Source organism: Lampris incognitus, chromosome 3, assembly GCF_029633865.1.
Source record: "Lampris incognitus isolate fLamInc1 chromosome 3, fLamInc1.hap2, whole genome shotgun sequence".
Classification (NCBI taxonomy): domain Eukaryota; kingdom Metazoa; phylum Chordata; class Actinopteri; order Lampriformes; family Lampridae; genus Lampris; species Lampris incognitus.
Window position 1 is genome coordinate 11526094 of NC_079213.1, and position 27637 is coordinate 11553730.

The following is a 27637-nucleotide window of genomic DNA, read 5'->3' on the forward strand; positions in this document are numbered from 1 at the left end:
TCCATCAATAGTTTAATACCATAGAAGGCCAAAACAACTGTAAGAGTAAAATTTTGTAGCACTTATCCACATCCCCCACACGACATGCTTGAACCAGCCAGAGCACTGGTTTCATGCGGCCATATGGAAGTCCTGGGGATATGTGCATGCCTGTCCACATGAGACGTCATCAGTTAACACAGCATTTATGGTTGCATAGATTTTTCAATCTTTATTAAGAACATGGTTTCATATTACCATTCTTACCAGATCAGTCAGTAGTCACAGCACATGCCACTTTCACATCACCAGTTTCAGCCACAATTGTTCCAACTATTTTAAAGACATTATTCATTATTACCAATAAGGCAGTTAGGAATGAGTACATAAATATAAAGATTAGTATATGTGTGTGTTTGTGTGTGTTGAATCAGGCACAGTTTGAAGTGTTTGGTAATTTTCTCAAACACAAATTAATTTTTTTTCTCTCTCATTCTATCACCGACGGCAACACATCCGATCCAAACAACTGTCGTCTGTTGGTTCAGATAACACAGATGTCGAACTAACAAGATATATATATATATAACATTTTACCTAGTACAACTGCACAATTATATTTCTCAGGTGAGCTATCAATAACAACCACTAGGTGGAGCGCTGCATTCAGGTATCTCAGAGACATTTTTGCAATGAGGGCTATTGGGTTCAATGCCAATCATTTCAAAAGGTGAGTGCCAGTTTTTCTTTCTTTCTTTTTTTTACTTATTCTGTTTCTTTGGGAACCTCTGAATAACAACTGTTGATTTCCTATACTGTCAAAAAAAGTAAATAAGAAAAACCTGTTTTAAGGGAATATGTTAAAGTTTGTTTGACTGAGAAGTACTAAGATCAGTAGTCACAGTTTGCACTGAGATAAACCACTAACTGGTAACCAATATGGATGTTAATTCTAGATTTTGTTACATACTGAGCTGCTCTACCTCAGACTCTCAATACTGAACATGCCAATTTCAACAAAATAGACTTTAGGTACAAATATAAAGATATTTCTTTCATTTCATTTGCCACCTCCCTTACTGTGACTTACAGCATGGTACACCGTAAGCTTCTCATGAAAGGATTAAAATTAATTTTAGAACAAGGTAACATTTACTCGTTTGATGGAGGCGCACCTATTACAAAGACACAATCATAAATTATAACTCATTCATAGACAAAAACAAACACAACAAAAACATCACTTTACACAGTGCCCTTGCTCAGCCGCCTTAAGTGGAATGACAGAAACTAGACCACTGTTACATGAATGTGTTAAGTGATATATCATATTATATAACACTTCCATAAATCAACTTACACTGTTCAACAAAATGAATGCAATGTGAGAGTATCTCTCGTCTGTCCTGCTTAAACTTGATGGTACACATGCATCCAAGCCAAAGTCACCAGGCCAAGGTGCAGCATGTTCCCATGCACCCGCATCATATTCTGTTACCAAAGCTTTACAAGCCTGAAGCTTTACATGTGAACAACTCTCCTTTTAGAGTAAGTAAGCGCTTTCATTGCCAGTTTTAATAGTTACTGTCTGGGGGGGGGGGACCTTACAGGGAAACATGACACTGCGTAGCCTCTAACATCTTCACCATAGCACCCAAACACAGAAGAAAAAAATGCAGCAAATTTGTTGCGACAGATCAGCAGATGTGTCCGGCTAGGCTCGCGGATGACCTTTATCAACAAATGCTTCAACCTCAATAGATAAAACTCGGGTTCAACTAGGCGTTCTTGTTCGGCAATCGACAATCACTGCAGTCGCCATGGCGACTGCTTCATTTCCGATGGAGCTCTTGGATGCAGTGGCGAAACACCACTGCAGTTACCAGTATCACCATACGTGTCAGTAGATTAAAGAAAAACGGACTGTGACTTCAGGATTGTAGCTTCAAAAGCCTGGAAAAGAGTTTCAAAAACTTGACTGCATCAAATAACATACAGATGTAACATCGGGCTCACTCGTCATCAATACCAAGGGCTTCTGACTGCAGCGTGGGGGATGTGGATCGTGCCTGCAATCGTGATTTGTATTTTTTTTTTTTGTTCACCAGGGTGAGAGTTCATGGTTCAGCAGCCTATTTTAGGTTTATCAGCAGGTCATGGCTCCCTCCACTTGTCGGAAGTGGTGCGTACAGTATTCATCGGCGCACTCAGTAAGGCTCCATCTTGATCCTCCTGTACAAGCAGCAGGTGAACACCATTCCACAGATCTGCAAACAGGAAGTGTGAGGTCAAAAGGGTCATGGGTCAGTTGCCACGGCAGACCTGCGGGAAGCCTGAATGCCGCTGACAATGGTGAGCGAGTGGGACGGAGAGTAATGATGTGAGATTTTATGGTGAAGTAGGAGGGTTGGTTACTACGGGGGGGGGGGGGGGGGGGGAGCATCGGGCGTCAAGCAGCCATTACTGCATCGGTGGTGAGGTAGTGCATGGAGAGTACATGAAAAGGTCAGCGGTGAAAGCAGCTGAGCTGGCTGCAGCCAATATTGGGGGGGGGGGGGGATTTGCCAGAGAGCTTTTTTTCTCCTTCCTTCAGATTAGGTTTTCTTGTCAGAAGAAGTTCCAAAAACCCTCTTAAAATGAATGCAGTAATCTTTCGACAAGACCATGTGACGGATGCAAAATGATGAAGCTTGAAATTCAGGATGAGAGCAAATAAAATGACAGCACGTGAGTTCATGCTTGACACCAATATTAGAAATTCAGCAAAATTCACAATACAGGGCTGCTTCTTATGTGTATGATTGTCTAAAAAAGAAAAAAAAGTAATGGTATTCATTTTTATACCTGTTCCAGCATTGTTTTTATCATCTAACCACACTGTAACATGAGCAACTTCTGGGATTTTCACAATGGGAGAAAAAAGAAAAATTAGCAGGATGATTTTAACTTCACATCCAGACTAACGTCTACCAAACACCTTCATACATAAACAGTCTTCCAAAATCTATTGAATGAGGCCAAATGTTTAAATGGCATTTATATTAGTGAAAGTATTTTTTTAAAAAAGGGGTTCAGGTCGAAAGCATGACCCTGAATAAAGGTCAAAAAGGTCATCCCATCCCTTATCCCAATCCCATCCCAGGTGTTGGTTCCAACTATAAAAAAAATGGCATGGGGTCTTTGGATGGCTAAGATTAGCGGGAACTAAGATAATAAAGGCGATATGGGCTTAACCCCCCCCCCCTCCAATATTATTTTTGGGAAATTTGGTCTTTATTTGCCAAGAAATTAACAGAAATGTTTGAGCCTAGGAGAGACTTTCATACACACATGTGAGGAAATTATACTTAAAATAGTTCTCTTAAATCAAATGCTGCATGGTTTCCTCATTCCTTCTCAAACCCACATCCTGTTAAATACAGCAACATGCTGGTGTATCTATTTCCTCTCCAAGGCTCATTAGAAAGAGAGCCACATTATATTGTCATGGTACCTTATAACGAATTGTATTCTTACAATGAAAAGTGTTCTCTGCATTTAACCCATCCTATTGTATAGCAGCAGTGGGCAGCTGCAGCGCCCGGGGACCAACTCCAATTATTTGTCCTTTTGTCTTGCTCAGGGGCACAGACAGGAGTATTAATCCTAACATGCATGTCTTTTTGATGAACATGCAAACTCCACACAGAAAGGACCGAGGTCAGCCTGGGTTCAAACCCAGGACCTTCTTGCTGTGAGGCGACAGTGCTAACCACTGGGCCACCGTGCCGCCCAATTACAATTGCCTTCTGCATTTACAGATCTACAGGATCTGATGTTAACAGGTGCTGATGCAACAGCCCCACAGGCTATCAAACTAGGGTGAGCGTCTACGTGCAAACTTGCACAAAAGGTCCACTGCTTACATGCAGAACAAGCTGACTGGCATAAGCCACTGTGTGCACATCTGTCTCTGTATGTGTTTATGGTGTGTGTGGGGGGTGTGTGTGCACACATGGCCTTGTCAGGTTAGCTGGATAAACAGATAAAGGACTCAGATTCAATCTACAGGTCTGTAAAAGCCCTCTGAGATGGCATTATCGAGCGGGTGGCTGGGAATAGACTCACAGAGTCACTTCGGGCCACTTCATGAAGCCTTGCCGGTGACAATTTACATGAAGGAGAATGGCGCTCAGGCATGGGAATGACAACAAAAGTGGAGTGTGTGAAAATCACATTTCTCTCTGCTGCAGGTTTTTTTTCTCTCCAAATAACGGCGATAAGAAATGTCAATACCGTGCTAGAAAGGCAATACTATAATAGTGTACTAGAAAGTCTTGCAGAAGAAATTAAAATTAAGAGTGCTAAATGGTAAGAGAAAAAAACCTAATAAAAAGGCAGACAATCGTGGCAGCTGCTAATTGAAATTTAAATCAATTAAAAAAGTCAGCAATTACTGCAAAATGAATATCGCATACACACACACACACTGCGGCAATTTTTTTTTCTTTTTTCGTTTTTGTCCTTTTCATCGTGATAAGTTTTAGAGCTTGAGGTACTACAGGGAAATGGTTCTGATGGTCTTGTGAGGGTTACCTGAAATGATAAACCAACGGACGGTCATGTCATGCAGAAGCAGTTGACTCGTGAGGCCTTTGACCTGCGAGTTATGTTGTCGCGCTCTTTTTTCAGCTGTGCAAAGGCGATCGTGCGTACGGACACAGGAAGCGGCGGCCATTTCATGACATACAGCAATATAGTCTCACAGGATAAAGCTGAAGCCAGGCAGGTGCATGCTTTATACTTTGCAAAGAACACTTGCAAACATGCAAACATAGCATCACTACTATAGCATATCAGTATGCATGCTGTATGCACATTTAACACAAAACACAAACACACAATCGATAACATGCACAAGGACAAACATGCAGACAGACTTTCAATTTCTGCAATGCCCTCCAACCTTGTCCCTTCCAGTTGATTAAGTCCACAAAGTGGGATTCACGCTAATCACAGTGTACCAAACTCCTCCACCTCTTCTTTATACAGCAGATAGATAAAGCAGGCCGTCAGGACCGCGCCTGCCAGCTACAGTGACGCCATACAAAACAGACAAGACATCCAACGAACCACGGGAGAGTTAATGTGAAACATGACAAAACAGCAGACAGGTTTAAAAGACAAATACTACAACTATGTCAATTTAGCATAGTAGACACAACAGACAGGGCACACACTGGATCCCAATCCGTTCTAAAATCTGATTCACAATGGACAGATAAAGATTAATATTGAAAAGAGTGACCCCCCCCCCCCTTTTCCTCCTCAATTGTACTTGGCCAATTACCCCACTCTTCCGAGCCGTCCCAGTCTCTGCTCCACCCCCTCTGCCGACCCGGGGAGGGCTGCAGACTACCACATGCCTCCTCCGATACATGTGGAGTCGCCAGCCGCTTCTTTTCACCTGACAGTGAGGAGTTTCACCAGGGGGACGTAGCGCGTGGGAGGATCACGCTATCCCCCCCCCCCCGAACAGATGCCCCAAGCGACCAGAGGAGGCGCTAGTGATGCGACCAGGACACATACCCACATCCGGCTTTCCACCTGTAGACACGGCCAATTGTGTCTGTAGGGATGCCCGACCGAGCCGGAGATAACACGGGGATTCGAACCGAAGATCCCCGTATTGGTATGCAACGGAATAGACCTGGATGCCCGAAAAGAGCGATGTAAACGGCCGACAAAGACTTGGGACAATACAGACAGAGGCTAAACATTCTGACTGGAAGCAAACACTAACCCGCGGTGTTCCCATGAGTCCTACAAAAAGAAGCATGCTCATACTATATATTAAGAGAAGGTTAAAAAAAACAGTGATGTGACATAGGGGTGTTATTTTACATGTATTTCTGCATCCCGCCATTGCTATCACTTAATTTCATCTTGGACTCAAAACTACCTTCACTGTATAGGAAGAACTAATGGGACATGGTTTTCAATTAAATATGAAAATTACCATTGGTTATTCATTATTTCCTGTTTCAAGCCATCATTAAGGCCAGAAATTAATTATAGGCCTTAACGATGAAGCGGGCTTTTCAGACGGTGTAGCTCTTTAAAATGCACGGCGGAGCGAGTGATGAAACGTTTCTCTAAATAAACGCCGTGTCCGCATGAGCCGATTTAACTTTCTGTGATTTCCTTACCTGGACTATTGAGCATGCGTCAAGACATGGCGGAGTGTGTCCCCTGTTCTTGTGTGCACAGTTCAAGCTTTTCAGCCTGAGCAAAAACTCCAAAAAGTCCATCTCTGGACCACAGCAGCTCATAAAGCACTCACGCCCGGTCGGCGGGGATCAATATATTTGTTTGGGTGCTTTCCAGTTTCTCCTCGAGTTCATTTACAGAGAGAGGCGGCACAAGCTACTGAAGGTTGCTGCCGCTGCCAGGAACGTAATGAAGCACCCCGGTACACTTCCTGGGGCTCTGAGGCGTTCTGTCTCTAGAGTATTTGAGGCGGGGATGAATCGCATAGAGAGTCTGAATGGAGTCACGAAATGATGACCGAAGGGCTTAGGTGAGACCAAACAAAAAATAATATTAAAAAAGAAAGAAAGAGTGCATTCAGAGGTTGATCTAACCCCCTGGTGGTAAATATTCGGTAATGGCCAAACTGAAACCTATCCGTCTGGGTTTCGAGACCTTTTTCGACCACAAACTAATGTTTTAGGGCCGTGAACGTTACCTTTTCAAAGCTTTTAGGACGAGAGGGAAAATCTAATTTGCGTTGTGCAAAATATGGTCTTCTTCAGGAACATTCAAGCGGGCCATTTGTAATTTCTTCCAGCCAGTTTGTTGTAAAATATATTGTTCTACGCAGTAAAACATGTTTCTGGACTGACTCAAAGTGAATAAATATATCACTTACCTGTAGACAGGCCACTCCTATCCCCACGGCACCAATGACCAACAAGTGGTCTGCCAGGAACTGCTCCAGTCTGGTGATGCAGCCACCCTGCAGGGTCACAGGGTGGAAAGGTCAAATCACACTGTGGAAGTCACACCCGGGAACATAAAACTCTCCATCAGTGTTCATATCTTTCAAAATGTTTACACTGCCAATATTAAGTTTCCTTTATTAATCCCCTTGGGGAAATTCAGTCACTGCAAATTAACCCATCCTAGCTGTGATCTGTGTAGCTAGGAGCACTGGGCTGCCGCCTTCACGCTGCGCCCGGGTACCAACTCCCATTGCCTTGCTCAGGGGCACAGACAGGAGTATTAACCCTAACATGCATGTTTCTTTTTGATGGCCGGGGAAACCGGAGCACCTGGAGAAAACCCACCACAGACACGGGGGGAACATGCAAACTCCACACAGAGGATGACCCCCCCCCCCCAAGGTTGGACAACCCCGAGGTTTGAACCCAGGACCTTCCTGCTGTGAGGCGACAGCGCTGCCCACTGGGCCACCATGCCGCCCAAATATGACAGAACGGACAACATCCATATTGCAGCAGCAAACAAAAAGGTTATTTCTGGAGGGAATACTTAACTTTGTGTTGCTGTGTGTGTGTGTGTGTGTGTGTGTGTGTGTGTGTGTGTGTGTGTGTGTGTGTGCGTGTGTGCATACAATACGAAGTACTTTTACACCCATGTACAGAAAACACATCTTGAGAATATCATCTTAATCTGAAACAGTTCATTCCAAGCAACCAACTGGTCTCAGGGGAAATTATTTTCTCTCGCTTTCCCTCCATTTTGAATCCAAGCAGTGAGCGATGCTGTCGACCAAAAGGAGGCACACTGAACGGAGAAAAAAAAAGAGCATAGGAAGCGGACTCTGTTGCTTTTGTTTCCTTCGGAGAGGATTTGCCTATCTATGCCTTTGAACAGCATGGTCCGTAAAGTAACTAATGAGAGCTGGAACTGAAGGGTTTGATGTGGAGAGATGGAAAATAATGAGATACTCCATTAAACTCCACTAAAACGCTGAAAATGTCTCATCTTTTATTCATTACCCGGCAGCTCATACGATCAGGGAAACATTCAGTGTCAGCCTTTCAAAATGACAACGTTTGCTTTGCCATTTCTCGATACCCTGATCTAGAATCTGCTCATTTATACTTACGAATAGAAAACGAGAAGGGAAAATTTTCACATCTAAGTAGCAAATACTAATGGGATGCCCCAGTTCTCCGAGTCATGTGGGCCTGAACTGATTTGAACTGAACCGCTTGCCAATTTAGCGACACAAATTCTAGAAATTTGCTGTAACAAGTCTTAAAAGTCGGCGAGTCTGCACTAGGGATGTCATGAATCGTTTTCGTAATTAAGCAGCCTATTATCGATTAGTCTGACAATTAGCCAAGTTAACGGGATAAGAGGAAGAAGTACTTTAAAGTGTTTTATCTGAGAGCAAAAATGTAACACAAGAATCACTTGGGCCAAAAATAAAAACTGGGTCCCCTCTGCTGCTCACTGTAATGTAACATCTCCCTTTTTGTGATGTGCTTTTTTATCTCTTATATTGGTGATCCTGACTGTGCAGAAAGGCATCAGTCAGAAAATAAAAGGATATTTGCAGGCACAACGCCTTCTGTTAAAGTGCTGCAGCATGCACGTTGTGGTAAGAATGTTCAGTTCTGCAATGCTTGCAGACCATTGCATTGCCATTGCGTTTTAGTTGAAAATGTTCCTAAACTTTGCACTCATTCATTCATTTTTAATTCTTTTTTTTTTTTTTGCCTCATACCTCATTTATTTTGTTCGTTTTTGTTGCCTCATCTCCATGCAACAGCAATGACTGTGTGAGTGTTTCGCTGCCGTACGCGGTCATTCTGTATACAGAAGCATGTTCAAACTCAAACTGACTCAAGGTAATGAAGGATTTTTCGTAATCAAGTCACCCAAAATACTCATGACAGCCTTAATCTGCCTTAACCAAGACATCATCTAATTTAAATGAATGACATGTCCCTCAACTCCACGCCACGCCACACAGTCACTCCAGCAATCCAAAATCAACCCTTTAATATATCCCATGCAATATCTAAACATTTCGGCATAACTTCTGCTTGCTATTACATAGATATATTTTTACCCGGGATACTTACTTCCACCTTGTAGATGTTGGAGGGGTGGTCTCTCCTGCCGCACTGAGGGGTGATGGTCTTACAACAGCTGTCTGGAACAACCCTCCTCTCTGCCTGCGCCGATGAAATGTACACACTCTGCAGCCAATCCTGCGAGTTGTTACTGCCACAGCATTTGAACTGCAGAGGTGAGAAGGTAAGCGAAATGTTTGGCTTCGTCACGTCAAATACGGAGGCGCTAACTTTGTATAACGTTAGTTTTTGGCAAACATGATCTTATCTTAACACAATCTGGCCTCACGTCCTTTGAGACCCAATAGCTCGGGAAAACCCACACGAACAAATGATGAACTTCAGGAAGGTCACAGAAAGTGCTTTGTCAGATTGAGGTCAATTCAAATAGCTTGGTGCAACTATTTTAGGAACTGGAAAAATCCGTTCTTCTTTAGCTTAGCAGAAATTAGGAATACGTCAGTCAATTTCAGACTCTGTAAAATTATGATTATTTTTATTTTGATATACTTTATTAATCCCCTTGGGGAACTTACGCTCTGCATTTAACCTATCCTAGATGTGTAGCTAGGAGCACTGGGCTGCTGCCTTCATGCAGCACCCAGGGACCAACTGCAGTTCTTCTTTCCATTGCCTTGCTCAGGGGCACAGACAGGAGTATTAACCCTAACATGCATGTCTTTTTGATGGTGTGGGAAACCGGAGCACCCGGAGAAACCCCACCGCAGACACGGGGAGTACATGCAAACTCCACACAGAGGATGACCTGGGATGACCCCCAAGGTTGGAACCCAGGACCTTCTTGCTCTGAGGCGACAGCGCTAACCACTGCGCCACCGTGCCACCAAACTATACGAAGCTTTATGAAACTGAAGACTGAGCATTAGTACGCCTGGTTGAGAAAAAGGTGCAGTACATAACCTTCTACAAACCATACAGACCTCAAGGGCTACTGTCAGATGTAATGCTTACGTCTTGCTGTAGTTTGTCCACGGCGAGTGTGATCGCCTCCTTCCCCGGCTGGGCGTAATTCTCTGTCATAGTCTGGTTCAAATGTTGCTTTAGCTCCTCGCTCAGCTGTACGTGAGGGAATACGGGGAGGGGATGAGAGAGAGAGATGAATGAAAAGAGAGTGCGAGAGATCTTTTTGTTCCATATGCTCACACCTTTGTGAGAACAGCGTCTTGTCTCCTTTGCTACCACAACCTCCGTAATTTCACATGCACCCAACACACAGAAAACAGCGGCAGTCAAACTTGTGGGAGTTGATGAGAAATAAGGTGGAAGAGGGAATGAAGGCGGAATAGATGAAAGGTGCATGGCCCTGACTCTGCACGCTGTAACTGAGAGCATATACATATTGAACAGCTTCGAAATATGCTTTGGCCTGGGGGAAGATTTCAGAGGAAAGGAAGATCATCTTTAAAACTGCCCAACCCTGAATGTGTCGGAGGAGAAGAATGAGAAAAAAGGAGTAGCTATGGGCTGCATGGTGCTCATTGCTGACTGATTCAAAAGACAGGACAAGAAATCCTATGAACTGACTTAGGAAAAAAAAAAAAAAAAGACCGTGCGTGGGCTCAATACAGGTGGCCAACAGAGAAAGCTTACAAAAGATTTGAAACAGAGCAAAGGAGTGGCAAAGCCAACAGATCAGGGCTCTCCCGTGACCCATCATCAGCGGCTGCAGTATGACCTCTAAAACAAGAGCAAAGGCGGCCACCCAGGGAGGGATTTTTGTTCATTTTGGGTAGGAAAAGAGGCATAGATAAAGTTTTAAATCCTTTCAAACAGCCTACACCTGCCTATGACGTCCAAACTACAAACCGGTTGTGGCAGCAGGTTGTGGTCTGTGTGTCAGCATCAAACTCAACATCGCACATGCGGATCGGTCACAGCTCTGCCGCATTTCCATGCCGTTTGCAAAAAACCCAACACCACTAAATATTAACTTCTCCGTGTTTTTTATTTTTATTTTGATATACTATATCAATCCCTGTGGGGAAATTCATGTTCTGCATTTAACCCATCCTAGCTGTGTAGCTAGGAGCAGTGGGCTGTGCAGCACCCGGGGACCAACTCCAGTTCTCCTCCCATTGCCTCGGTCAGGGGTACAGACAGGAGTACTAACCCTAACATGCATGTCTTTTTTGATGGTGGGGGAAGCTGCAGCACCCGGAGAAAACCCACCGTGGACACAGGGAGAACATGCAAACTCCACACAGAGGACGACCTGGGATGACCCCCAAGGCTGGACAACCCCGGGGTTTGAACCCAGGACCTTCTTGCTGTGAGGCGACAGTGCTAACCAGTGGGCCACCGTGCCGCCAATGTTATTTGGGGACTAAAAACTCAGAGCCTATATGGCAAGAGGCAGAATTTTCGCCGCAGACTTTTCTCTCAAACTGGTTACTGCTAAGCGATATTCTCGTGCGTCAGGGTCAAAGTTTACAGAATTGCACCAACATTCCCCCTTTGCATCCCCCAACTGAATGAGAAGTATGTAGCTCCATCTCATTCAAAATGCATGGTGGGTTTTTACCTAACCACTCCATATGACACACCAAACAAAATTGTACAGTCTACACAGGGCTTTAGATTTAGTGTATCCTAAAAATGTACGAAGTACGGCATCCGGGTGGCGTGGTGGTCTATTCCGTTGCCTACCAACATGGGGATCGGTGGTTCGAATCCCCGTGTTACCACCCGTTTGGTCAGGCGTCCCTACAGACACAACTGGCCGTGTCTGCAGATGGGAAGCCAGCTGGGGGTATGTGTCCTGGTCGCTGCACTAGCGCCTCCTCTGGTCAGTCGGGGCGTTGGTTAGGGGGAGAGTGGGAACTGGGGGGAATAGCATGATCCTCCACGTGCTACACCCCCCTGGCAAAACTCCTGTCAGGTGAAAAGAAGCGGCTGGTGACTCCACATGTATTGGAGGAGGCATGTGGTAGTCTGCAGACCTCCCCAGACTGGCAGAGGGGGTGCCGCAGCAACCGGGACGGCTCGGAAGAGTTGGGTAATTGGCCAAACACAATTGGGGAGAAAAAAACAAAAACAAAACAAGTATATGTATAAAACCTTATATATTTTCATAGATTATGAACAAATAGCATTATATATTTTGTGTAAACTTTATTATAACATGGATTTAGATTTTATTTCACTTTGAGAAACTCTTGAAGAAGATCCCGTGTTCACAATGGTGTCGAGTTACAATAAAAGGAAAAAGAAAATGAGAGAAAAAGAAAAACCATCACATTAGATGTGGAAACCTATGAGTGAATTGTTGCTCTGAGGAAGTAAAGAGATGGATAATGTTCCCAGAAGGACAAACGATAAGAGAACGTGCTCAGCACTTACCCTCTGGTAATAGACGTAGGCCAGGACTCCAGCCACGAGCTCTATCAGGAAAATCAGCAGCAGGCAGGAAAAATACTGTGGGTGGGAGGATAGATGGATGCAAAGCGGGATGGGGAAAGGGGGAAAAAAAGGGATAGGGGTGGTGGTGGAGGGCAGGAAAAGTACAATAAACAAACAAACAAGCAAGCCACAACTCTCGATTTCAAAGCCGACAACGCGGCGTTCTCATTACCGAGAAAGTTGCTCACACGTCGTGACAACTAAATAAAATCTTCCATCACTGTGCCGCGTCTCACACAGACGGCAACGGGCGTGCACAGAAAGAGACGGCCAGAAAGCATCTATTTTGACAGACTGTAGAATCAGATGAAAGAAACGTGGGGGATGGATGGTGGGGTGTGGGGGGGTGTGGTGACCATCGCATCTCTCCGGGGAGTCTTTTAATGAGTCCTGCGAGTTGCGCGGAGCTAGCGCTGCGATGATCCAGACAATATCGAGTAAACTTCGAAAAACGATACCGCAAAATGAAATTGGGATCTTTTTAAGCGGCCATTAATCAACGCCACAACACAGGCATGTGGTAGTGCTGTTGAGGACAGACAAGCAGACATTAATCACACAGCCTTCATCAACGTTCGGACTGATATAAACGGGCAAATAGGAACGGCGAGTGGCTCCGCTTCTTCGCTATATGCAGAGCACCTTGGTATGGAGTAAAAAGCAGCGCCTAATTATGCACAACTTGCAGCAAGCAGATCACCCACACGGGACACTGACTGTGGAAGTAACCAGATCAAAACCTAAGCTTTCAGAGACGCCAACAGAAACACAGCCCGACACACACACACACACACACACACACACACACACACACACACACACACACCTGCAAAGAGGCGCAAACAAACATCAGAGGATAAAAAAGAAAGGCACACGCACACAGCACACAGACACAATGGCTTCACAGGCTATTGCAAACGCACACACACACATACCCATCATGCTTCACACACGCAACACCACAGAAAACACACACATGTGCTCACATGCACACACAGGCAAACAACTAATTAGGCCCACCTGACAGAGAGAGGGATATACGGAGTCGGACAGCGGCAGTGGTGGCGTAGTTTTGCTCGAGGCCACAGTGGAGCCAGATCTATAGACTCCGCTAGCTAACCAGGGGGCGAGGCAGGGGATAAAATGATGGCTCCATCTCATACATACTGCTGCAGGAGGGTCATCGCCTTCCCACAGGCTGTCATTCAAATGAGCGCTTAACACTGTCAACTAAATCCAACCATTTTGTTTATACTACACTGTACTGTACACCGTGTGTATACTGGTATACTGTCATGTCCAGCTACCTCAGGCATGTGTGTAAGTAACCTGCTAACATCCATTTCAGCATCTCTGATATATTCCCTGCACCATTGCACTTTATCACCTCTTATTTCGCCTGTATAAAGCAATCCTTGTGTATAGATCTGAAGATTGTTGTGTTGTAGTGTTGTTATTCTATGTTAAGTACACTGAGAACCATGAAACTGGAGTCAAATTCCATGTACGTGCAAACCTACAGGGCCAATAAACATGATTCTGATCTAGAGGAAAATGTGCTAATAGCTATAAAGTTCAAGCAATTTTTTTCCCCATCTTCAGCCATCCTTTCAGGCTCCTGAAGTCATAATAATTATGTGATGCAGAAGCATGTGCACTGACTACGCATCTTGTATCTGCATCTTGTATCTGTACTCTGTAGTACCACTAGTTTCCAATTGGCTAATTGCTGCCCTGATTTAATGTGTAAATACGACACATCACTGCGGCTGATATCTAATCGATATACACCAGCGGCTCACTTCAACCTGACCCTCTCACCCCCACTAACTCCCTCTCTCGGTCACACACACAAGTAAACACACACAAACACACACACAATTCTTTCCACTCCTGCTGCTCCCTCCTTCCCTCTTACTGTACGTCCATTACTAGTAGACAGAAAGACCTACTATAAATAGTCCTGCAGCAGTGCACACTCACCTCCCATCCGCTTGTCTCCCACTGGGCCCTGTCTCAATAAAATAATGAGGACAGTAAGGGCCCTGCCAGGCACATTTGTCAGCAACCAGCTTCAGAGCGCAGTACAGGGACCACATGAATGAGCACAATGTTCTATTATATATTTTGATGTAATTTATACAGAATAAAACCAAGCCAACACGGACATGTGGACCTATATCTGTTTGGCTAGAAACTGCTAAACACATGACTGAGTCCAGCAACATTTATTTATCTTGTATTCCCTTGTATTGCAATTGCCAACAAAGTGGCTATGATGCAGAGATCCCTTGTGCCATACTCCAGGCTGGGTACTGACACAGAAGCAAAACTTAAATATAGTAATAATACCCGTGTTACCTCCGGCTTGGTCGGGCGTCCCTACAGACACAATTGGCCGTGTCTGCAAGTCGGAAGCCGGATGTGGGTATGTGCCCTGGTCGCTGCACTAGCGCCTCCTCTGGTCGGTCGGGGCGCCTGTTCAGGGAGGAGGGGAAACTGGGGGGGGGGGGGATAGCGTGATCCTCCCATGCGCTACGCCCCCCTGGCGAAACTCCTCACTGTCAGGTGAAAAGAACCGGCTGGTGACTCCACATGTATCGGAGGAGACATGTGGTAGACTGCAGCCCTCCTCGGATCGGCAGAGGGGGTGGAGCAGTGACCGGGACGGCTCGGAAGAGTGGGGTAATTGGCTGCATACAATTGGGGAGGAAAAAAAAAAGGGGGGGGGAATCCAAAAAAAAAAAAAAGTGTCTCTGGGAGGAATGCCTTCATTGCAACAAAGATCTGCATTCGCTCTCTGGTAGCTTGTGCATTGGTTCTTTCAAGAGAAGAGTGAAAGAAGTAGTGGTGTTTTGGAGAAACGGCTGTTTGCAAGACATACACTGACGATGTAATGCATCTCTCATTGTGGCTATGCATGCCGTCTGTCAGCCGTGCATCGATTATATCAGATTTTGCGGGGAATCCGACCCGGAGACAAGCGTTTGGAATCATAATCGTTATCTCGCAATATCTAATCTTCTTATCGATGGGCTCAATTTACTTACATCTGTCAGATAGAAGCATCAAAATCTAAATTTAGACTGATAATCAGCAAAAAAAAAAAAACTCTTGCAGCACATTTTCAGTGCGATTTTGCACTGACTCCATTTTTAACCCCCCACCCTTACTCCCCTGGGTCCCATCGTTTACCGTGGATAGGCAGCTCCTCTGCTCCCTGATGACGGCGCAGCAGCCCAGAAACCCGGTGACCACCACCAGGCCACCGGCCAGGATGAGGATGTACGCCGAGATGGCAAAGGTGTTGGAGGCAAGAAGGCTCAGATAGTCGCTCTTCTCCACCAGGGTCCACACCCCTACACCCAGAACCGCCGCCCCACCCACCTGGAGGAGACAGAAAGAGAGGAGAGGTCAGAGAGAGGGTGGGAGGGAAAACAAGCACTGAGAAGAGAACAAGATGGCTAAAACTAATAAATATGGAGGCACCCACGGATGGGGGGTCATCAAAAAAGAAGAGATTTCAGAGAAGAGCCATGATAAAAAGGAGGGATTCTTGTATTTGCAATTTAACATTTTGCATAAAAAACACTGGTGAACACAGCTCATAATACACGTGGCGCTTGTCTTACTTGCATCGGTGGTACGGGTGGTTGAATTATAACCAGCTGTCTCATGCTGAAGCTGTTTTCATTTCACATAGTGGGCAAGGCACATAGTTGATTAAAGATGAAGGGATTTGGGTAAAAAAAAAAATATTTAGGATGTCCGGGTAGCGTAGCTGGCTATTCCGTTGCCTACCAACAGGGGATCAACAGTTCGAATCCCATTGTTACCTCCGGCTTGATCGGGCGTCCCTACAGACACAATTGGCCGTGTCTGGGAGTGGGAAGCTGGATGTGGGGATGTGTCCTGGTCGCTGCACTAGCGCCTCCTCTGCTCGGTCGGGGCGCCTGTTCGGGGGGGAGGGGGAACTGGGGGGAATAGTGTGATCCTCCCATGCGCTACGTCCCCCTGGTGAAACGCCTCGCTGTCAGGTGAAAAGAAGCGGCTGGCGACTCCACATGTATCGGAGGAGGCATGTGGTAGTCTGCATCCCTCCCCGGATCGGCAGAGGGGCTGGAGCAGCGACCAGGAGGGCTTGGAAGAGTGGGTTAATTGGCCAAGTACAATTGGGGAGAAAAAGGGGGGGGGTTTACATTTCAATCATTTGGCAAACACAGAAATAAATACATGGGCTCTCAGATACGGGAAGCATACGTGGGCCACATAGAGAAAGGCAACATGGTGAGAAAAAGAATGTTGTTGTTGATGAATTTAATTCTGATGAAAGGAAGAGCATCAAAAAAGACCAAAATGCAAATCACAAGACAGGAAGTGGCAAACAGGAAGCGTGCTCAATTTAACACTGGAACAAAAATAGAAAACATACAGGAAGGGTAGGAGAGAGTGAAACCAGCAACAAGAGTAGAAAGAAAGCTGAAAGAAGAGGGAAAAGGAGACATTGAGAACATAAGGAGCAAGAGAACGCAAAAGACAGAAGACAATAGAGCGGAAGGCATAAAGAAATAACAACCAAAGCGGAATCACTTCCAAAAGCTAGGGCATAATGACTCGTTTCCTACAAACAAATCTCGCGTAGCACTCAGGGATACATCAAGATCTCTGTCCTCTTATCGGCGTCACAGCCGGACGTATAGGAAATGCCTGTGAGAGCCTCCGGCCTGCATCCTCCTATCCATTTCCTTCAAAAGCGTGCAGCGCATACTCAAAACAACGCGGGGCAACAACACATCGCCGGTCAAGGAGGAACTGCTGGGATATCACTTAAGAGCCAAGCAAGAATGGACACCATCCAAACCACAACCAAGTCGCCATTTACTTTACTATCATTTATTATCAGTCCGTAGATATGTTGGTCTGAATGTATGCATGTATTAGTGTACACGCTTATTCTACCTTTACGCTACTACTGAGTATTCTGTGAGTAAAAGTCTCAGTGAATATCCATCCATCCATTATCCAAACCGCTTATCCGGCTCTCAGGGTCACGGGGATGCTGGAGCCTATCCCAGCAGTCATTGGGCGGCAGGCGGGGAGACACCCTGGACAGGCCGCCAGGCCATCACAGGGCCGACACACACACACACACACACATTCACACGTAGGGAGCAATTTAGTACGGCCGATTCACCTGACCTACATGTCTTTGGACTGTGGGAGGAAACCGGAGCACCCGGAGGAAACCCAAGCACACACGGGGAGAACATGCAAACTCCACACAGAGGACCACTGCGCCACCCCTCAGTGAATATACTACTAAATAACCATGTCTGCATTCAAATGTTGAGCACAACGTAAAAAAAGAAGCTTCTGAAAAGTTGAAAACATAAATAAATAGAATATGCAAATCAGTGTGTATTTCCATTAGCTGATTATGAGCCGGAAAAATTCTCCGTGTGCAGAACTAAATAATCAAAAACATTCAGGAGAAAAACAGAAGTGTTGACAAGCGTTACTTGCCAGAAGAGGAACAATAACAATAAAAAAAAAAAAGTTTTCATCTCTCTCCAATTTTTCCACCTCAACCAAGCTGCAAGCATAAAATGTCAAAGAGATATTGAGGATGTTGTTTTTCTAGGATATGACATTTCCATACAGCTTCTTGCATTTGAAACCTTGAAAATCACATAAACACCTTGATAAAAATGTGCCTAACACATGTGGAATGTTTGTCATGCAGAAGTGCATCTACAGGATGCAAGAGTTGTTGGACTATAAACAGTGGCCTTATCTTGAGGAGGTTTTCAATTCATGTGGCTTGGGTTGCGGTGGGCAAAAAGACACAAAGTCATAGTTGAATAAAAATCAGAATCATGTTTATTGGCCATGTAGGTTTGCACATACATGGAATTTGACTCCGGTTTTATGGCTCTCTCAGTGTACTTCACATAGAATAACAACATGACAACACAACAATCTTCAGATATATACACAAGGATTGACTTATACAGGTGAAATAAGAGGCAATAAAATGCAATGGTGCAGATAACATATCAGAGATGCTGAAATAGATGTTAGCAGGTTATTTACACACATGCCTGAGGTAGATGGACATGACAGAGCATACCAGTATACGTACAATGTACAGTACAGTATATATACAAAATGGTTGGATTTATTGACAATGTTAAGCGTTCATTTGAATGACAGCCCGTGGGAAAGAAACTGTTTCTATATCTGGTTGTTTTGGTGTACAGTGCTCTGTAGCGCCTACCAGAGGGGAGGAGTTGGAAAAGGTTGTGACCAGGGTGTGATGGGTCTGCAGTGATGTAGCCTGCCCATTTCTTGACCTTGAAGGTGTATAATTCCTGAATAGAGGGCAGGTTGGCACCAGTGATTTTCTCTGCAGACTTAACAGTCTGTTGTATTCTGTCCCTGTCTTGTTTGGTGGCCAAACCAAACCAGACAGTGATGGATGTGCAGAGGACAGACTGTATTATTGCAGTGCAGAACTGAATCAGCAGTTCCTGAAGCAGGTTGAACTTCTTGAGCTGGCGGAGAAAGTACATCCTCTGCTGGGCCTTTTTAATGATTGTGTCTATGTTGGGTGCCCACCTTAGGTCCTGAGAGATTATGGAGCCCGTAAATCTGTAGGTTTTCACCGCAGACCCTGTGCTGTTGAGTATGGTGAGGAGTGGCAGTGTTGGGGGGGCTCCTCCTGAAGTCCACTGTCACCTCCACTGTTTTGAGCGTGTTCAGCTCCAGGTTGTTATGGTCGTACCAGAGGGCCAGCTGTTCAACCTCCTGTCCATATGCAGATTTGTCACCATCCCAGATAAGGCCCATGATGGTTGAGTTGTCCACAAATTTCAAGAGTTTAACAGACAGGTCACCTGAGGTGCAGTCATTTGTGTAGAGGGAGAAGTAGAGGGGAGAGCACACATCCCTATCCCTGGAGGGGGGGGGGGCAGTGCTGATTGTCCGGGTGCTGGATGTGATTTTCTCCAGCCTCACCAGCTGCATCCTGTCTGTCAGGAAGTTTTTAATCCACGGGCAGATGGGGGCTGGTACAGTGAGCTGGGTGAGTTTGGAGTGGAGGATATCTGGGACGATGGTGTTGAAAGCTGAGCTGAAGTCCACAAACAGGAACCTTGCATATGTCCCTGGGGAGTTGAGGTGTTGGAAGATGGAAGTTGGAAATTGGAAGATGTAGTGAAAACCCATGTTGACTGCATCCTCCACTAACCTGTTTGCTCTGTAGGCAAACTGCAGGGGGGTCGATCAGGAGGGCTGTGATTTTCTTCAGGTGGGCCAACACCAGTCTCTCGAAGGATTTCATGACCACAAACATTAGGGCAATGAGACTGTAGTCATTTAATCCTGTGATACGGGGTTTCTTGGGGACTGGGACGACAGTTGAGCTCTTGCAGCAGGAGGGGATTTCACACAGCTCCAGTGATCTGTTGAAGATCAGTGTGAAAATGGGGGCCAGCTGGTCAGCACAGACTTTCAGACAGGAGGGTGACATGCCATCTAGGCCTGGTGCCTTCCTGGTCTTCTGTCTCTGGAAGAGCTGGCGCACGTTCTCAACACAGATCCTGAGTGCAGGTGGGGGTTCGGTGGGGAGGGGAGAATGGCTGGCAGGGAGTGCAGTTGGTTGTATGTTGTGGCCAGAGAGGATGAGGGGTGTGATAGTTTGCTTTTCAAACCTGCAGTAAAACCCATTTAGATCGTAAGCCAGTTGATGGTTCACTGCAGTGTGGGGGGATGATCTCCTACAGGAGACCAAAATGATGAGATTCGGGTATAACAACAAAATGCATTTATATTTTAGCCACTTGGCTGACAGTCACTGCAAACTTACAATGACCCAGCTATGCAAGGAGCTCAGAGCTGCAGTAGGCAACGTGAACACCCATCCATCCATCCATCCATTATCTTAACCGCTTATCCTGCTCTCAGGGTCGCGCTGATGCTGGAGGCTATTCCAGCAGTCATTGGACGACAGGTGGGGAGACACCCTGGACAGGCCACCAGTCCATCACAGGGTCCACACACACACACACACACACACACACACACACACACACACACACACACACACACACATTCATTCCTAGGGACAATTTAGTACGGCCAATTCACCTGACCTACATGTCTTTGGACTGTCGGAGGAAACCGGGGCCCCCCAGAGGAAACCCACACAGACACAGGGAGAACATGCAAATTCCACACAGAGGATGACTGGGGATGACCCACCAAGGCTGGGCTACCCCGGGGCTCGAACCCAGGACCTTCATGCTGTGAAGCGACTGCACTAACCACTGCGGCACCGTGCCGCCCCGCAACATGAACAATCCAATGCAAAACCTTCCGCCTCTCTCTCTGCTGCCTTGTATCACTCCACTAAGCCCCTCCCACCAAACGACACCCCCTGCAAATATGCACACCCATTTTGCTGGGCTTGAAGCGGAACATCAAGGTTATCAACTGTTATAACTAACTAGCAAATAACATGTTTTACTCTGCTAGTTATGTCAGACGAAACAACAAGTGCTACCATTACCCGTCGAGAAGGAATAGGGCAACCTCCGCATCGCTCTTCAGCCCCTTACACTCCCACAGCTCCTGCCATCTCAAAAATGCCTCTCTGATGTTGACCCTCATCTGATCTCTCTTTTTATTCAGTGCTTTCTCTGTCTGTCTCTTCTCTCCCAAGATCTTCATTCTTTTGGCCTGTTTTGTACTATATGCCATTGTCGACAAAGGAGGTATTGGAAATTTAGCACAAGTTGCCATTGCTCTTGACAACTTATGCATGCACGCCGCCACGTCGGACCAAGACACGTAGAACCCGGATTACCCTTGTTTGCACTGAGTCACTGTGATTGGCTAGTTACATGGTAGCTAACCCTGATTGGTGATTTGAGTCAGACCGGGTCCAGTTTTCTAAAAAACTAAATACAAAAGGGCCAGGTGCTCATAGACACACATTTTTTGAAGGAACCCTTCAATTAAATATTGATAGTGACATGTAATGGTCAAAATTAGATATTTCAACCAAAATTGTAATGAAATAATATTGCCTACTGTAGCTTCAATTTCTACGGCACCGACTTTACAAGCAACCGATAACAAGGGTGAAAGGCATTGTGGCCTGACAAGAGGATGGATACACACAAAATGTCTGTTTTTCTGTGAAATGGCAGTCTAGGATAGACAAACTTAATAGGACACTGTTTCATTTTTGCATGATTTGAGCAATATACCCGCATGTACCGCTTGTAATAAATACAAACTGTTGCGGGTAAACAATAAGCTATCTCAGCATTGAAAATGTTTTAGAAAAAGTTTTAAAAAGTGTCAATCAACCAGCTGCAATGGTCACCTTACACAGCATGATATCAGTCATTTCTGTTTAACAGACTAGTTGTAGTGTCAAAGGAAGGCACACAGTATTAACTTCTGTAATTAAAAGGCCCAGCCAACATTGAAATCCTGGTTGCTTCAGTCCCTTATGACGTCATGGGAGCTGAAGGCAGCAGCCGGACAGTCAGTTGATTGTTTGACACGACAGAGAGAAGAGATCATTACCGCAGAGAGTGAGGTAGAAACGAAAAGATGAAGAACCAAGAAGATGTTCAGCAACAGTGTCCTGTGAGAGAGCAGAAAGATAACGCCCACCTGCCCCCAAGCTGAGGAGTTAAACATGCACCTCCACCAGTGGCAGGAGGAAAAAGGCTGTCTCCTCAAGCAGAAAGCTTGTCTCCTCAGCGAGAGTGATCAGACCAAGCTCAGCCTCCCTCAGGAAATAGAGATGTTGAAAAGGAGCAGAGAGGGGGACAAGTTGAGATGGTCTGCTCTGCTCAAAGAGAAGGAGACACAGCCATTGATCTCCGATACAAAGGCCCTTAACAGAGATGCTGTCCTGAAGGAGCAGTAGTTCCTTGAAACCGCTGCTGCAGGAAAGGAGAAGGCTCTGGTGGCACAAGAGAAACGCTTTGCTGCCGAGCTTGCCAGAGAAAAGGAGCAGAGCGAGCAAAGGATGACAGCTGCCCTCCTCCAGGCTGAGGAGGAGTTAATGATGCACCTCCAAAACTGGCAGGTGGAGAATGCTGGTCTCCTCAGAGAGAAAGCCCATCTCCTCAGAGAGAACGATCAGACCAAATTCAGCCTCCTTCAGGAAATACAAATGTTGAAAAGGAACAGAGAGGAGGATGAGCTGAGATGGTCTGCTCTGCTAAAAGATAAGGAGGAAACACAGCTCGCAGCACCACATTTGCTGACCTCCGATACAAAGGCTAATAAGAAAAGACTGGAATTGGAGCAAGAGAAGAAACTCCAGACCGAAGAAGAGAAAATCAAGGAGAAGGAGGAGAAAAAAACTCCTGGCCAAGACAGAAAAGCAGGAGAGCTCCATGGATGGCAGTGCAGACAACAGAGACAGGTAGGATCACTGTGAATCTAGTGGTAGTTGAAAGAAACAATGCACATTATAGAAAAGTATACAACTTTGCCATGCGTCTCAGTGAAATGGATCAAATAAGTTTGCAGTACTGTCAGACAATCAGTGTAAAGCAGTGCATTATAGTGTATTAACAGTAGAATGACGAGAGTTTTGCACTTTACAGAGCTTCATCTCGGGGGGAAACATCTTCACCTGTTGAAGAGGAGGAGAATGCCAAGGCAGGAACACCCTCCCATGTTAAAATGGAGGAGAAAATAATCTTTAACACTCCAGACCCATGGGAAGAATATTATTTAAGAAGTTTATGCCCTACTGAAACATCCTTGCCTGATGAAGATGAGGCCAAGGGAGGACATAGAGTCAAGCGCAAGAAGGTCTGTCTCCAGCTCTTTAGGAGGCTGGTGAGGATTTTTCGTCGTCGATGAAGACCAGAGAGTCAAGATGGAAAAGGTAGATTTAAACAAGAAATTTGCCAGAATGACAATATAGCTTGATTTGGTGTCCTTGTTGAACTTTTACCCGCCTGTATCTCGGTCAACAAACAACTTTCTTCAGTTCCTTTTCACAGTGAAAACAATTGCATCTGCAACTGAGGACTCAGCGGTGAATACATTAGGCTTTTATATAGCAAACCGCACAATCTAACATTGACTACACACTGTTGCCAAGGAAGAAGTTCTGATGTACAGCTCAACCCCACACACTGACAGGCCCTGAATAATCCATGATTTTCTTTAGACTGAGTCTATTTCTGCAGCTCTGAAAGGCTCAAACACCCCTCTGTCCTCTCACAGTGTCTTCGTTTCCCTTTCCCACCCCAATGTTCCGACTCGTGTATTGAGTCAAAGTTGTAAGCAATGTGAATAAAAACAATTTTTGTTGTATAACCCCCTAAATTAACTCAAATAAGTCAGAATGAGTCAGCAATGTGGATGATCCCACAGTTTGCCTGGGATGGTTTCTCTCCATGTGTTTTTCTCTCTTTTAAAAGAGAGAAAAATATATGGAGATAAACCATCCAAAGTTTGTCAATAAGTTCTTCGCCTAAAATTTGACATAAAACAGAGCAGAATTAAATGTAACTGAATAGGCATTTTTCCCCATTTGAAGTGGGTAGGTGATGTGTAAATCGATTTCCATTTAGATGCCATGATGGTGGGTTAAAAAAAAATTGATTGCAGTCGAGTATTTTCCAACTTCTCTCATGAACCTGCCGAAATTAAACATCACTGATGTCAAAAGGAATATGGAGTATAATTTCTCAACAAAAAAAAAGGGAATACATTTGACAAGGGATGCACATTTTTCTATGACGTGTCTGCGCACAATTGTCAAAGTGACGTTAGACATCTATATCTTAATATTACTTAATGTTTCGCTCCTTGTCTGGACCTACAACTTAACATTACCCATGACTGTTTTTATTAGGACCAGAGGGAAGACTGTCCCCTACTGGCCCACCATCACCACTTCCGGTAGCAACTCAGTTTTCCTGGGAGGTCTCCCATCCAAGTACTAGCCAAGCCCATACCTGCTTAGCTTCCATCATTTGGCAGAGCCAGGGTACATGTTGGTATGGCTGCTAACAAAGATGCCCAAAAACAAGGAATCCCACAAAATTGAGGTTTGATTTCAGTTAAGATTGCTGGTCAGTTTGGTTTATTAAGTTATTCTAACAAAGTTTCCTTTGGCTGTCTTGCTTCTTGAATTAAAGGACAAAGTATGAAGGCGTCCGGATGGCATGGTGGTCTATTCCGTTGCCTACCAACATGGAGACCGGCAGTTCGAATCCCTGTGTTAACTCCGGCTTGGTCAGGCGTCCCTACAGACACAATTGGCCGTGTCTGCGGATGGGAAGTCGAATGTGGGTACGTGTCCTGGTTGCCTCTTCTGGTCGGTCGGGGCACCTGTTCGGGGAGGAGGGGGAACTGGGGGGAATAGCGTGATCCTCCCATGTGCTACATCCCCCTGGTGAAACTCCTCATTGTCAGGTGAAAAGAAGCGGCTGGCGACTCCACGTGTATCGGAGGAGGCATGTGGTAGTCTGCAACCCTCCCCAGATCGGCAAAGCGGGTGGAGCAGCAACCAGAACAGCTCGGAAGAGTTGGGTAATTGGTCGGATACACTTGGGGAGAACATCGAAGTGTTAAAGGTCACCTGAACCGAAATTATTCAAATCGAACTTTATTGTCCAGCCAAGGATGGACATGTGTCTTTGTTCTTGTCTTAGGCAAACAAACAATAAAAGCAGTGTGCACTTGAAAAATTAAATCAAAACTCATTAAAACCAGACAGTAAACACGCATTAACAAAGAAAACACTGCATAAAGCTCAAACAGGATAGTTGCGTGGTTTTTACAGCAAGATCACCATTAGGGATGAACGATCTCTTACAGAGTTCCTACATGTGAAACAGTACATGTGCCTGGGAGGAATCAGTCCATTAATGGCGTTCTTGCAAAAAGGGTTGATCAAAGTTACCACTCACCCAGAAAAGGAAGTTGAAGACAAAGAGCAAATACTTCAAACAAACTGTCAGCCAGTCCTCTTGGTCGTCTTTGTACACCGCCGACATCTTCCTTTCGCTGGTTCAGTCCTGAAAACGACAAAAAAAAAAACTAAAACAAAAACAAATAGCGAGCTTCAGGTCTCGAGTGTATTAATGCTCTTTGGTTGACGAATTACCCTGGAGAACTAAAACCAAGAGGCCATATCATTCCCATGTCATCGCAGATAAACTCACAGCTCGCACCAAATCTCCTCTGCTCAGTTTACAGCTTTTTATTTCTGGGACACTGATTTCATTTTGTCTTGGGGTGAAGGGGAGGGGGAGAAAAAAAATAACCCATCAGACAGACAAATGGTGACTGTGGGAGGCAACTGAGGCATTCCAGCTCATGCTAAATGTGGTATTCTGCAGAAGAAACGTTCCCCTTTTTTTCCTCTCCACTTGACAGATTATCCGACAGCTGTATTCCTTTGGCAAACAAAGCTCCGCTTATCGCCCTCACACCTATTGTAGTGCTTTTTATTGTGCAGGAAGAGTCAAATGTCATAACAAAAGCTATATCAAAGGAAGCCCTTGGCACTTTTTAACAGCATGGGAGGGGAACTGTAAAAGGCTCTGACATTTTCCAGACACCCTAACAAGACCAAGTTCAACACAGAAGAAAGGCAAACCGCATTTTGACTTTAGGTTTTCATTGCTTCAGAACTAATCTCCACTGCTATTTGAGTGAGCAGAAAAGTATCCCTGTTTGCTTACAAAAGCAAAAAATCCTAACTTTAATGTAATCAAGCTACTTTCAGGGTAGGCTGTTAAGTAAATTAACTCTACACATAACTAAAAGTCTGTGAATGTTCTCTCATTCATCCAGGTCATGGTTATCCAAAGGCGTTGAATCAAGTGCAACTGGACGGATATATATACCAAGTCCAGTTGCATTTGATTCAACTCCTTTGGATAACTAAAAGTTGTGTCATGCCTACAAACCGCAGTGGTTAATCACTAATACCAGTGGACCCTAAGTGAATGAATCACCAGTAGTACACACTTGCCCTAATGTAAGTAAAAGGGCACAGGATGGAAAGCACTTAAGACCAGTGATACTGATCTACCCATCAATGGCCTTACAGTACGCAGGGCTTCTCTTTGTGGGCTTGGTTAGCAGATGGACATCATAAAAGACAGCGAATAACGTGTTCAGATCATTGTCTCTTGACTGTTAATTAAATGTAATCCCAGCAGTGTACTGCACATGTGTGCTGGTGTGGCCTACCTAGAATAACACGTAGCAGGCCAGAGACTGAGAGAACCATCCAACTCATATGTAGACAGGAATCGCTGATAACCGCTGAAAATGTGTTCTGGCCATTTCTCCTAACCGTAACTCAAACGCTTGACTCTAAACCCCGCGCATGCGCAGTAACACTTGGCAGGACCACTACAAGTGGGATGCGATTTAGGACCTGAGGATTTATTGTTTCTTGTAGAAAACTGTAAGCCTACGTTGCGTTTTTGGGGTTAGACATTCATCGATCACTGAAAACGAGTTTCTATGACAATAAGGGAAACGCCCCCCCCCCCGGTTCATCGTCAACTACTGCAACACGTTATTACTCCTGATTTCTGCGTCATTCGGCTGCGATTTTTTTTTCTTTGCAGACAACGTGACGTGTCCCCCCGCCGAGCGTGCGCTTCCCGACCTCGCGGACCTGCGATGGCGCAAAGGCGTCGGGTTTAGCATCGTTTTCAAAACTTGCCTGCCCCTCCATGTATAATGGACGCACGCAGCCAGGACGAAATACGTCTATGCACCTGCGTTGCGTCATGTTGCGTTACGCGGGACAAAGTTGGCGGGTTACCTTTGCGTTGGCAAAAAAAAAATTTTTTTTTTAAAATAAACTATCAACCGAAAATAACAGCCTACTCACCGAGACGGCCCCGTGTCGGAGCGGTAATATCCCCGACAGGTCGGAGAGCCCTCTGGGCTGCCGCGGCGCTGCGTTCTGGACGGTCGCTTTCTGCACAGCGTCCCGTCCCGGGCAGCTGTGTGCGCGAGCGGACTCGAGGAAAGAGCAGGGTCACAGTGGGGGTGACAAGGAAACCACCCGCCCCCAGCCGCCGGATACCATCGTGCCATTCCCCCGCCGCGCCATAACCCTGGTTACAATGTAA

The 27637-nt window shown here is 45.4% G+C and overlaps 1 protein-coding gene across 3 annotated transcripts; it reads right to left on the reverse strand.

Moving 5' to 3' along the window:
• On the reverse strand, positions 1-27522 carry tspan11 (tetraspanin 11). Of its 3 annotated transcripts, XM_056276603.1 has the most exons (9): positions 27394-27522; positions 25448-25555; positions 15684-15875; positions 12429-12503; positions 10041-10145; positions 9078-9236; positions 6890-6976; positions 4925-5049; positions 1-2246 (listed from the first exon to the last, which is right to left on the reverse strand). In XM_056276603.1, the coding sequence occupies exons 2-8, from the start codon at positions 25532-25534 to the stop codon at positions 4972-4974; spliced, it is 783 nt and encodes a 260-aa protein (XP_056132578.1). In that variant the 5' UTR covers positions 25535-25555; positions 27394-27522; the 3' UTR covers positions 1-2246; positions 4925-4971. The 3 variants fall into 3 exon arrangements, with proteins under 3 accessions (XP_056132578.1, XP_056132580.1, XP_056132579.1); XM_056276605.1 differs by lacking the exon at positions 12429-12503; XM_056276604.1 differs by lacking the exon at positions 4925-5049.
• Between the last annotated feature and the right edge of the window lie 115 nt (positions 27523-27637).

Coding starts and splice junctions, on each gene's coding strand:
- tspan11 (XM_056276603.1), bottom strand. CDS start 25,534: ATGTCGGCGGTGTACAAAGACGACCAAGAGGACTGGCTGACAGTTTGT. Junction 12,504..15,683: donor AGAGGAGCTGCCTATCCACG/GTAAACGATGGG, acceptor TCCCACCCACAG/TATTTTTCCTGCCTGCTGCT. Junction 5,050..6,889: donor TAGGAGTGGCCTGTCTACAG/GTAAGTGATATA, acceptor GCGTCACTGTAG/CTGGCAGGCGCGGTCCTGAC.